Here is a 13,508-nt window from a genome sequence, read left to right as displayed (position 1 = left end):
GTTTTAAATTTTCCGACGTAAAGTTGTACACAAACTGTCGATCAAACGCCGCGATTCCAAAACATGTTGTAGTCCGATAATCATCGGGTGTTTGTTGGAGTCTCAGCAGATACTGGGTATCTACAACTAGGCGCATGCACACATAAACCAAATCGCAATGTTTTTTTTTCGGACACATTACATTTTCCAAATAGATTTTGTGCGATCAGACCTTTTATTGTTTTAATGAACATCAATATGTATGTAATATGAATACGTAAATGCCAAGGATAAAAAAATATAGAAAATGTGTAGTAACGCGCCTGTGCGCCTTAGCTTTGTGTCTTCCCAACCAATGTACACGACAAACTCAAGTCTTCCATAACCTGGCCTTCATTTGAGAAATCCTCAAGCACATACTCCTACTAAAAACCGATATGAATGGTTGGACGAGCTCATAATATGATAGGGAGAAGGGTAATTTCTATTTTTTCTTTTAAAAAAGAATGAGTTCAGCACAATTCAATCATGGTTAATTCGGTTTAACTAAATTTATTACTATGCAACACTATCTAGTTTCATAAAACTCAATATTTATTCTTTCATTTCGTTTTATCTCATTTTGCTATACTAATGTACGGAGTATTTGTTTAGTTCATTACATTTTGTTCAAGTTAAAATATTAAAAAAGAGAAAAAAAAAAAAAAAAAAAAAAAAAAAAGTTAATTTCAACTTCATTAAGGTCCCAAGTTTGTTCAATTCTGCTCAAAAGCATTCAATTCAAATAAGCACAATCGGTCAATTTAGAATATCAGAAAAAAAAAAATGATCTAATTATATTATATAAAACTTTAGCGATAAAAAAAATTCATCAACGTATGCAATTCATTTGAAAACAGGAAGTAATAGTTAAGGGACTTGTTACGAATATCAAAACACAAGCCTAAGCTAAGGTTATTTTATTCTAATGGTTAATAACGAGAAACCTACTTATTTACATAATCATCTCATTTTCTATTTTGTTTTCTTACTTCGACCACCCGATTAATTAAATTAGAAACGGGTAGGATCATAAGAGCGCAAAGCTCTTCCACAGAAGTTTTTCAGAAGCTGGATAACTAGCTTACCCTAAAGCTTCCAACATTAAATTCACGTGTTATTATTCTAAATGAACATAGAGTTCCCGCCTCATACGATTACGGCTCCGAGCTCTCGGTCACGAACAGAATGTTGGCGTGTTCTCAGCCTTCACAAAATCACACTTACAAACTTTCTCGGCGTAGCTACCTTATTCTAATCTATATAATTGCCTAACAATGGAGAATTAACAAAAAATGATACAGAATCATGCTTACATTTAATGTTGTTCAACTCCGCAATTGAATATAGACCTCATTGAAATCTCCTTACTATAGCGACATCGAGTTGGTAAGCCAATAACCAAACTCCCAAGGCCTAAGTTTGTTTGTTATTAAAGAGACTATAGAGGTCTTGCATAGGTGGGAGGGTGAACAACACAAAGTAGATAATTCCTCTTAATAACTCTGTTGGTGATTTAAGTGTAATTATCGATTCATTTGACGTAATTAAAGATTGGTTCAAGGATGGGTAATTTCTAAATAATAAAATGCTAGTTCGGGAAGTACGGAGTGTACGCTTGCATAATTATTTACAGGATTACGGAATAGTTTTCGTTCGGATAACTATGCGGGGTCTCAACTTTGGAAATTAATTAATTCCTGTAGGAATTTTCTAAATCCAACAGAAAATCTGAAAGGTTGCAACCCTTCAGAATTCATTCCCCTTTCCCTCTGCTTTTCCATTCTTCTCCTCTATAAATAGAGTTTGAGGGACAGAAGGAATATACAGAAAAATTATAACTTCTGCATTCCTGAACAAAGAACACAAATTACTCAAAAATACTTCTTAATTATATCTCTGTATTCTGTGCCGAATACAGAGGGCAACCGTCTTATCTCAATAGAAAGTTCGATACAACCCAGGCACTAAAGTAAGGGTCGAATTGTTCTATTAGGAAAGCATAGCGATTCGGTGCGGTTTTCATTATTGTCTTTTCAGTCGTGTACAATTTCCTAACAAACCCAACTATAGTTAGAGTGTTAGACACTTGGCATCGTCTTTTTGTCGTCATCCCGAGTCCAAATCCTATAAATACCCATAGAAACTTGCTGCACTTTCAACTCAAAAAACACACAACTAATCTTCCAACTCTCCTGAAGTAGCTAGTTTCAAGCTAACACACAAAGTAACAACAATGGCTGCTACCAAGCTGTACTTCCTCTGCTTCATCATGGCTATGTCAATGTCAACCATGGACGTCTCTGCTGCCCGCCATCTCCTTCAGACTGGAACGGCTATCCCGTCACTCCCTAACCCAACCACAACACTTCCCCCACTTCCCTCAATCCCATCCCTCCCAAAAGCCACTTTGCCCCCACTGCCTGCTAACCCGTTCCCAACCATGCCCATGCCCAAAGCCGCCCTGCCCCCGCTGCCTGCAGGTACACAAATCCCGTCACTGCCGAACATGCCATCAATTCCAAAAGCCACTCTCCCACCACTCCCTGCCAATATCATGCCCACAATCCCAAACTTCCCAACTTCACTTCCTAACATTCCCTTCAACATTCCTAACGTTCCTTTCTTTTCCCCACCACCTTCAAACTAGGCTGCCTTCGGCATAGAATGAAACGTACCCATGTTCTTTCTTGTGCTTGCTTGTTCGTGAACCTAGTTTTGTTTCAGTTCAGAGTGGGTTTTTGTCTACAAAAAGTTCTTATTTGTATTATTGTATCATATCATGTATTTTTGTGTTTTATGATTTTGATGTATACTGTAATACAGCGTGTTAGCATTATGTAATAACAAATTATTAACAATACAGTTCATTACTAGTTCTATTTCGTCAAAATCACAAGCTCCATTGAATACCTGACAATGATGATTCTGGCCGAACTAACAGGTCGATTTCCTAGACATCACTAAGCAATCATATCGAAATGAGAGCTGATGATCAAATAATGATAAAGAATGACGACATTATAGTAAAACGGCAGCATAAATACTGCCTCATCTGAAACATATTTAAAAAAGCAAATACCAAAACTCCAGTACTACCAAAATTTCTCAAAAAACAACAAACAAGTAGAGCACCAGTTTGAAACAATCAAAAATTAGAATAATTTAGAAATGTGCTCAAGAGTTATAATTAATGTGTCGAGTTTAAAGTTTTATTTTGCGAGACTGAAGAGCAGCTTAAGCCTTATCAGACAATAAATATGCTATTTTCATGTTAGGCTCGTAATTAGCTTGCGAAATCGTAATGGACTGTGTTTCTAATAGCATTAGTTGTATCTAATCAAATTCACTTATCAGCTCATAAAGACTGATGGAGACATGGAACACAGATCTTTCTGCAGAAATCTCTCTGAAACTGCATTGTCTCCGTATTCCTAGAAGGCGACAGGTGCACTGAGGCGACGAAGCACTAGGTGCATGCCTCATGCACACACATCGCAATGTTTTTCGGACATTTTACATTTTCCAAATAAATTTTGTGAGATCAGACCTTTTATTACTTTAATGAACATCAATATGCAACATAAATAAATACGTAAAAAACCGAGGGTAAAAATATGGGAAATGTATAGTAATGCGCCTGCGCCTTAGCTTTGCGTCTCCTCAACCATTGTACATGACAAACTCAAGTCTTCCATAAACCTTCATTAAGAATCCCCAATCATATACTCCTAAACTAAAAACCAACTATTAGCCAACCCCTAGTTCCGCCCCTGGGTTGAGCACTTGAGCGAGCTCATATGCAGTAAGTCTCCCTTGTGACGGGTAATCGGGTATTATCCATCACAAGCTTGTAACGGGTCAAATATCACCCACATGGGTAGATAAGACAAAAATAAATTGCCTACGGAGTCACAAATCATTTGTCTTTATCTACTCATATGGGTTTTATTTGACACATCACAAGCTTGTGACAGATACCGTCTGTCACAAATGAGAATTTGTGGCTCATATATGATAAGGAGAAGGGTAATGACTTTTTTATTTACATTTTAAAAAGAATGAGTTAGCTCAATTCAATCATGGTTAATTCGGTTTAACTCTTAATCATTTCAATGCAACACTATTAAGTTTCATAAAATTCATATATATTCAATTCATTTCATTTTCATTTTCATTTTTATCTCGTTTCGGTATTTATACTACTCGTAGTAAAATATTCGAGTCAAGAAAACAATAGTGCTGAGTAACAAATTTGATATACTACGTAGTACGTACGGAGTATTTCTTTAGTTCATTAAATTTTGTTCTGAGTTAAAAAAAAAAAAAAAAAAAAATCATTTCAACTTCATTAAGGTCCCAAGTTTGTTCAACTCTGCTCAACAACACTCAATTCAATCTATATTCTAAGGTCAATTTAACACAATCCAGTCAATTTTGAATATATATTAAAAAAAAAATTGATCTAATTATATCAAACTCCCACGATAAAAAAAAAATGGAGAGAAAAACATCAATATTAAAGGACATGTTCGAATACTGAAATACGAGCCTAAGCAAAGCTTATTTCGTTCGAATGGTTGTAACCTACTTATTTACATAATCATCTCATTATTCTATTTTGTTTTCTTACTTACACGGCCGGATTAAATGAATTAAAAACGGGTAGGTTCATAAGAGCAGAAAGCTCTCCTGTATGTATGAGTTATTCAGATGTTGGCTAACTAGCTTACACTTAAAACTTCTAGCATTAAATTCAAGCACGCAGCATTCTAAGTAAACACAGAGTTTCCACCTCGTACGATTGCGGCTCCGAGCTCTCACTCACAAACAGAATGTTGCCGTTTTCTCAGCCTTCACAAAATCACACTTCCAAATTAACACGGCCTTGCTACGAATGCTACCTTAATCTAATCAATATAGACAATTAACAAAAAGTGTTATAGAATCATGCTTACGTTTAATGTTGTTCAACTCCGCAATTGAATATAGACCTCATTGAAATCTCCTTACGATAGCGACATCGAGTTGGTAAGCCAATAACCAAACTCCCAAGGCCTAAGTTTGTTATTAAAGAGAACATAGAGGTCTTGTATAGGTGAGAGGGTGACCAACATATAATAGATAATTCCTCTTAGTAACCCAACTATAATTAGACACTTGGCATCAACTATTTGTCGTCATCCCGGGTTCAATTCCTATAAATACACATTTAAAATTGCTGCATTTCCAACACATACAACACACAACTAATCTTCTAATTCTCCTCGAGTAGTTTCAAGTTCAACACATACTAAGTAACAAACAATGGCCAGTACCAAGCTTTACTTCCTCTGCTTCATCATGGCTATGTCAATGTCGATCATTGACGTCTCTGCTGCCCGCCATCTCCTTCAAGCTGGAACGGCAATCCCGTCACTCCCTAAGCCAACCACAACACTGCCCCCTCTTCCCAGTGTTCCCACAATCCCATCCCTGCCCAAAGCCACCTTGCCTCCACTTCCCGCTAACCCTTTCCCAACCATGCCCATGCCTAAAGCCGCCCTGCCCCCACTTCCCGCCGGTACTCAAATCCCGTCTCTACCAAACATGCCATCAATTCCAAAAGCCACTCTCCCACCACTCCCTGCCAATATGCCCACAATCCCAAACTTTCCTACTTCACTTCCTAACATTCCCTTCAACATTCCTAACGTTCCTTTCTTTTCCCCACCCCCTTCAAACTAGGCCGTCTTCGGCATAGGATGAATACACACCCATGCTCTTTCTTGTGCTTGTTCAAGATTCGGGTTTTGTTCCAAGTTCAGAGTGGTTTTTTAAGAATAGTGCTTGTTTGTATTATGTATTTGTGTGTTTCAAGATTTTGATGTATACTACTATACAGCGTGTGTAATAATACTACAGTTCATTACTAGTTCTATTTACAGTCCAAAATTACAAGCTCTATCGACTACCTTACAGGGATGATTCCGGCCGAACTAACAGATCAATTTCTTAGACAGCAATATGCAATCAAATCAAACAGGACAGACAAATAATGATAAAAGAACGACGACATTACAGACTTATAGTAAACACCAGCATAAATACTGCTTTATCTGGCAACATTTAGAAAGCAAATTGCAAACTTCAGTAAAGATTAACTACCAATATGACTTAAAAACAACAAGGAGCAACAATTAGAACAGAAAACTTAGGCAAGACTATCAAATCGCAAGTTTGATATGATTAAGAGTTATAATTAGCGTGCCGAGTTTAGAGTTTTAATTTGCGTAAATTGATGGCAGCTTAAGCTTCATCAGGAAAAAAAAAAAAAAAAAAAAAAAAAAAAAAAAAAAAAAAAAAAGAAATTGCTATTTTCATGTTATGCTTGTAATTAGCTTGCGAAATCGAAATGAATTGTGTTTCTAATAGCATTAGTTGTATCCACCCAAATTCACTTACAAGCTCATATAGGTTGATGGGCACAAGGTTTGTAGTTCTTTTTTGCAGAAATCTCCATGATGCTGCATCTGTAGTCCTAGAAGGGAATAGTTGCACTCAAGTTTTCCATAAACCTTAATTTGACAATCCTGTCTGCTGCAAGCACATACTAAACTAAAAACCGATACAAATGGTTGGACACTTGGACAAGCTCATATATGTATAATATGATAGGGATAAGGGTATTATCTTCTTTTCTTCATCTTAATAGATGACGAATTGAACTTAATTCAATCATAGTTAATTCAGTTTTTAAATCAACTCAATTTATTTCAATGCAATACTTATAGTTTTATAGAATTCACATTATTCAACTTATTTTACTTCAATTTATCTCAATTCTATTCAAATGTCACTATTAGTAACAAAACTGAATTTAGCAAACAAATAGTAACAAATTTAATACTCTGTATACTATTTTGCATAGTTCAAATTCTATTAAAAAAAATCATATAAACTATTAAGTTTACAAGTCTCTGTTCAATTTTGCTCAACTGCATTTTCAATTATCTTGAGATCATCCTACATGATTCGGTCAATTAAGAAATTTAGAAGAGGAAAAAATGATGTAATTATATACAAACTTTGTATATTTTTTAAATCTACTATCCGCTTGGAAAAATAAATGCACAGAAACATAAAAAATATCACTTGCAAGTTTTCAAGACATGTTCTCATATTAAATGGAGTCAAATAAATGATACTCTTTAGCTCCGTTTATGACCTAATAAAGCAAAAAGGATCAAGAACATTCTAAAGTCTGTCGGTCGCCACAAATCTAGACGTAATTTTCATCATGGTTCATTCGGAAGCAAACCACTTTTTAGCAAGGTCAAGAGGATTGGTGTACATGCATCGCCCATGATGCGAGCTTTATGGCTGTAAACCCCTAAGGCCCTCATTTAGTAAAGTTGGACAACACCTTTAGCTATTTATATGTCGCTTTATTACTTTGCAAACCTAAACAAATTGGTACAATGTGATGGCAAGTTCGCGAAAATTCGACATAGTTGAGCATTCATATCATATCTAAGCATGAAATGACTGAGGGAGGGAAAGAAAAATGGATACGTGTAGCACAAGTATACAACTAATTGCTTCTAACAGTGGAACATATTTCAAACCAGAAGAAGGTGACCTAACTAGTAACACTGCTATTTTCTCCAAACAAATCTCCACATTTTTGGTCAACCATAAGCCACAATCCACCAAACCATATGCAATAGTTCCTTCCAAATTCACCTAATATGCCTATATATAACCATCAATACAAGACATGGTTCAACAAGTTCACAAACAACAATTAGCAGCCCAAACACCACAGAAGTACAGAAACATATATTAGAAAAACTCGGAAATCCCCAAACCTGGTTCATTCTTTGAGAATGGCAGTTCCAAGGCAATGCTTCATCTTATCTTTACTCGTCGCTCTGTCATTCTCGAGCGTTATTCAAACGAGCTTTGGAGTCCGCCATCTCCTCCAGACACTTCCTCCTCTTCCATCGGTGCCGAAACCAACCATTCCAAATATACCAGCTGTCCCAAAACTACCACAGGCCACTTTACCACCACTACCCTCCATACCTGCTGCAACTAATTTACCCAAACCCGCAAACTTGCCCCCGCTGCCAACTGGCACCGGTTTACCTACAATGCCGAATGCTGCAACCCTGCCAAAGCCCACAGCTCTGCCTCCCCTCCCAGCTGGGCCAGCTCTTCCAAAGCCCCCAACACTACCAAACCAGCCGGCTGCCCCAGTTTTGTCCCAACCCACGGCTCTGCCACCTCAGCCAGCTGTCCCAGTTCAACCAAAGCCCACAGCTATGCCACCCATGCCAGCCAGCCCGGTCCTGCCGAAACCCGCAGCTATGCCAACCCAGCCAGCTGCCCCCGCTTTGCCGAAACCCTCAGCTCTACCACCCCAGCCATCTGGTCTCGTTCAACCAAAGCCCACAGCTCTACCGCCTCTGCCAGCTGCTCCTGTTATGCCAAAGCCCACCACTATGCCAACCCAACCAGCTGCCCCGGTTATGCCTAAGGCCACTTTGCCTCCATTGCCATCGGTGCCTTCTGCTCCCAAGGTGACTATGCCTCCTCTCCCAACTATGCCTGCTAACCCAACCACTGTCCCTACTATCCCTACCATTGCACCACCTCCTTCAAAGTAATGATTCAGATTGCATTGAGATTGTATGATTATATGTTTTTTTATTGTACTTTTTTTTTCTTTTCTGTTGAAGTCCTAGTTTTATGGTATATCAAATTTAGCTTGTATTTGAGAGTTTGCTGGTTTGGCTTGTAATAGTTCTTTCAGACACAGAGAGTTGTAATACATTCACTTCTTACATAATAGTACTCGTTGCTTATTTTTGTAAAAAACTCTTTGGTTTCTGGAGTCAATTACATACAACAGAAGAGAAGATATAAACATTTGATTCAAAATGCCAACATAGAGTTCTAGACAAGAAAAAAAAATATAGCTAAATAGATACTCCCTCCTAGTCTGATTGTTGGTTCTCTTTCTTTTGGGCACCAAAATTAAGGAAATGAATTTGGACCACACAAAACACCCTACTCCACATGGAATTGGATTTGGACCACACAAAACTTACCAAAAAAGGAAAGGGGAACCAACACCCGACTAGCATGGAAAAGGAAAGAGGCAACAATCAGACTACGAGGGAGTATTTACTTACTCGTAGATGTTGCTCTATGTGTCACACCTTTGTGAATTTAGATCATAAGAACCTCAAATAAAGTACATGACTAACAAGAGATTGACTGGATGCCACACAAACTAAGCCATAGTATTAAATTTCGGTTTTGGTCACGGTCGTGATACCGTTTGTCACAAGGTTTTCCGCCTTTCGATAGATTAAGGCAACTCCTACCATAAATAAAGCATCTGAAATGGTTTAATGAGTTATATTGGTGAACAGGCCTCGCCATTGTCCAATTACGCATCAGAGTTGGGTAATTGACATGGTTTAGACTTTAGAGAACTCTTATTACTCAGAAAGGGCAGACTATAGGTACTATTTGTTAATCTGTTTTAAGTTTATCTATATATAGCAAAAAAAATGTGTTTTTTTCTTCAAGTTCTACTGATTCTTTTAATTTGACTATCTCAGTAGTAGTATACATATTGCATGGAAAAGAGCCATAAAGATATTGATGTAGCCAAAATAAGGAGACATGTATAGACAGTAGCATAAATAATTTTATTCATGTCAAGGTTATATGTACAAGTAAATCATGAAGTACAAAGTGCATATCAAGGATACCTAATAGATTCCAGCTTGTGGCTGACAAGAGTAAAGAACACAGGTTTCTGACAGTGTGACCCTTTTCCAGCTTGAAGGGAAGCAGATTAGGAACAACACCAGCAACACCAACCAGTTCGGCATGTAGTTCTCATAAGAATTGATCAAGACCAAAAATTTTAACTCTTTATTAACTCAAGATCTCTGCCACAACTTCCTTTAATAGCATCTTCTAGGCTTTCCACTTTATCGAAATCAACTTTGAAAGTCACCATTGTTGTACTATCTTTACCAGTGTCATAATCCTGTTTGACGTCCTCAGCTTGGAATGATTGTAGCTGTAAAAGACGAATAATTCATGTTATGTATTCATCACTTCATAGTCCCAAATAAGCAACAAGGGTAAATTACTCCAGTACATGTCAAGATGGTAGTCCGTTTTGGCATAACATCCATCTATAATCAAATTAGTAGTGAGCTTACCTGATGGTACAGAAGTCCCAGAAGATCAAATGAAACTTCCACGCCCATAGGAACCTACAGTTTGTTATTCTCAATTCAGATACACATCAAACAGAAAAATGCATCCTTAGTCACAGAAAGTCAGAAACCACGATAATTATTTTACATGTCATGCTAAATAATCACTCAAACTAGTTCCTAAAAAATGAAACATATAATTACTTTAGATTTCACCAAGCGGGTTGGAGCGTTTTTCAAGCATTCTGAAGTGACCCCTCCATAAGCCCTGACAAGGCCTCCGGTACCTAGTTTGATACCACCAAAATGCCTGTAATTCACCAAGCATGTCACATGATCTCAATATCTCGAGCCAAAAGAAGCCAATTGATTGTCGAAATATATTCCTTGATAAAGAGAGGAATACTACCTTATCACAACTACCATGACTCTATCAATACCCGAAGATTCAATGGCGGAATACATGGGTTTGCCAGCAGTGCCCGAGGGTTCGCCATCATCACTAGATCGATACTGGTCACCAATCTATATATACACAAAAATTTCAGCTTAACTTTCAAATGAGAAGCTCCAAGCAACACTATGACAAACGGAACTATATAGAAGTAATGCATACAAAGCTTCCAATGATCATCCATACCTAAGATCATTAAGCTTACTAACCTTCTTCAAACTTGAAATAATACTACTACACAGTGGCGAAGCCAGGTGGGGGCTAGCACTAGCAGGGGCGGTCGCCCAATTGAAGTTTTAGTTGAACCTTTCAAAAAAAAATTCTAGTTTACTACCTCCTCTGCTGTCCCCTTAACGTCAAATTCTGGCTCCGCCACTGCTAGTAGTACATCCAGGTTTTAGACTGAAACTTTCTGAACTAAACTGAACTAAATATCTTAATACGCGAACAATTTCTAAAACCCGAATAACAAAATTTCAATTAAATTAATAAGTGAATCGAGTAATCCTTTACCTTATAAGCCCAGCAATTGTGTGAAGCGCGGTTATCTCGAACCTAAACACACAGTAACAACAAAGTTCCAACAAAAATTAACAAAAACCCATATCAAATTCACCTACAAATAACAGAATAAACCTAGAAAAATCATAAAAAAATCAAATTTTGTAATAAAATCAAAACCTCGGAGAGAAAAGATTGAGCAGAAACTTCATTAAAAATGGGGGAAGCAATGGCGATAAATTTACTCTTTTTAATCTCTTTCTCAAAGGTAACCCTATGGGCGAGTGTAGTAAACGCGCCACCGGTTGCAGTGGCGTTAATGGAGGTAACCATGGTGGTTTTACGACGTGTGAAGGTTGATGATATTGATAAAGATACAAGAAATGTTGCAAATATTCGAGGGTTTTTAGTAAAATTAATGGAGTTGTAGCAATTAATATGATTATTATGATGATGGTGGTGATAGTATAAGGATGTTGGGAGTTTTGATGGAATTAGTCTGCGATTTATTTGCATTTGTGATTCGAGTTACAGGTTTGTCAGATGTTTGGTGATTGTGTTAAGCGGCTCTTTTCTCCTTGAGATGCATAATGTGTCAATTTTACTTGAATCTAGAGGTGCAAGTGGGTCGTAATGAGTTGTGTCTTGTGCCGGTCAGTCGGTCACTAATATGGATCATGGGCTATGCTGTGCTGTGCTGAAATTTATGAATTGTTGTTTATGGCGCGGCTCAAAATTAAAGGGACGTGTTAAATCTCGCACACAATTTTACTTAATTCTGCGCAAATAGTCAAAACTTTTCGACTTTATACCCACAATTATAAAACAATTAACGGCTTCATGTTTGTTATGAGAGTAACTATTGACCTCCTGAATCTTTTACCCTCTCATAGAGGGGTAATACATTACTCACCCTCCCCCTGGGTGATGATTAAGGGAGTAAAACATCTCTTCAATTATCATTACTCTTATATGACAAACCTATCATCAAAGAACACATTACCCCTATAATTAATTTCCCCAGTAATTATCACCCAAATAAAATTTACCACACCCTGATTATTCCATGAATTCCAAACAAGCCATAAGAGAAAAAAAAAAAGAGAGAGAGAGAGAGAGAGAAAAGAGAACCCACCACGCTAACGAACACCACCGTGCAGCCACCTGCTACTAACCACCCTTCACCCACCACTGTCAGCCACCCTGCCCTACTCTCACCCTTTTACCACCCCCATGATGTGATTGTCATTTGTGAAGAAGTATTGTTCTCCATTGATGTAGTGTATAAGGTAGCTTGTATGGAAGTTGTTATAGAGAGAGAGTAATTGTAAGAGAGATAATTTGTTATTATAAAAGTGAGTAATACAGTTGCTGATACATTCTATTTATAATGTAACTAACTACTTGTTACACATAACCAACTCAACAAATTTAGTTAATATTGACCCATATATGATTCACACTCCTCCCTCAAGCTGGACTCAATTTGTTGCTTCTGAGGCCAAGCTTGGCAATAAGATAGTGATGCTGCTGTGAACCCAAAGCTTTGGTCATAACATCTGCAAGCTGCAAACCAGTTCTGACGTGTTGTGTGTGAAGAAAACCTTGCTGTTACTTATCTCGTACATAATGGCAATCAACTTCCAAGTGTTTAGTCCTTTCGTGAAACACTGGATTATGAGCTATGTGTTGTGCAGCTTGATTATCACAGAAGAGAGGAATAGGAGTTGAAACATTGACTTGCAAGTCAGCTAAAAGATTGTAAATCCATACCATCTCAGAAGTTGTGAACGACATGCTCCTATATTCTGCTCCTGCAGAGCTTTTGCTGACAGTGTTTTGCATTTTTGTTTTCCAAGAAATCATTGAGTCTCATATGAAGATGCAGTAACCACTCAAGGATTTGGCATAAAAAGCACACTTTGCCCAATCTGAATCACTATAGGCACTAACTGTTAATGGAGTACCAGCAGGGTAAAATAAACCTGTGTTCACAGTATTCTTCAGATATCTTACAACGTGCATAGCTGCTTATAAATGGGGCACTCTAGGTTGCTGCAAGAACTGGCTTAAATGTTGTGTGGAATAGGAGATATCTGGTCTAGTCATATTGAGGTACAAGAGCCTCCCAACTAGACGTCTGTACTGTTCAGGATTGTCCAGCAACTCACCAGTGTCAGTGGACAACTTCAAGCCTTTAGACATAGGGAACTCTGCAGGAATGCAATCCTCCATGTGCATATCTTTCAGAATGTCCAATGTAAATTTTCTTTGATTTACCAACAAACCTGTATGATTCCTAGCAATTT

The 13,508-nt window shown here is 37.6% G+C and overlaps 3 protein-coding genes across 3 annotated transcripts; 2 read left to right on the top strand and 1 right to left on the bottom strand.

Annotated features, from left to right (window-relative positions):
- Positions 1–1,702: 1,702 nt before the first annotated feature.
- LOC141631018 (uncharacterized) lies at positions 1,703–3,072 on the top strand. Its single transcript, XM_074443747.1, has one exon. The coding sequence runs from the start codon at positions 2,255–2,257 to the stop codon at positions 2,666–2,668; it is 414 nt and encodes a 137-aa protein (XP_074299848.1). The 5' UTR covers positions 1,703–2,254; the 3' UTR covers positions 2,669–3,072.
- Positions 3,073–5,231: 2,159 nt separating this feature from the next.
- Positions 5,232–5,878, top strand: LOC141643308 (uncharacterized). Its single transcript, XM_074452405.1, has one exon. It carries the CDS (start codon positions 5,326–5,328, stop codon positions 5,743–5,745), a length of 420 nt encoding a protein of 139 aa, XP_074308506.1. The 5' UTR covers positions 5,232–5,325; the 3' UTR covers positions 5,746–5,878.
- Positions 5,879–9,700: 3,822 nt separating this feature from the next.
- LOC141643307 (uncharacterized) lies at positions 9,701–11,830 on the bottom strand. Its single transcript, XM_074452404.1, has 6 exons — positions 11,380–11,830; positions 11,212–11,253; positions 10,654–10,769; positions 10,449–10,554; positions 10,248–10,301; positions 9,701–10,102 (listed from the first exon to the last, which is right to left on the bottom strand). Exons 1-6 carry the CDS (start codon positions 11,713–11,715, stop codon positions 9,944–9,946), a joined length of 813 nt encoding a protein of 270 aa, XP_074308505.1. The 5' UTR covers positions 11,716–11,830; the 3' UTR covers positions 9,701–9,943.
- Positions 11,831–13,508: the final 1,678 nt, after the last annotated feature.

Source organism: Silene latifolia, chromosome 2 (assembly GCF_048544455.1).
Source record: "Silene latifolia isolate original U9 population chromosome 2, ASM4854445v1, whole genome shotgun sequence".
NCBI lineage: Eukaryota > Viridiplantae > Streptophyta > Magnoliopsida > Caryophyllales > Caryophyllaceae > Silene > Silene latifolia.
The sequence above is the reverse complement of the archived record's forward strand: the minus strand, read 5'-3'. Positions and strand labels throughout refer to the sequence as shown.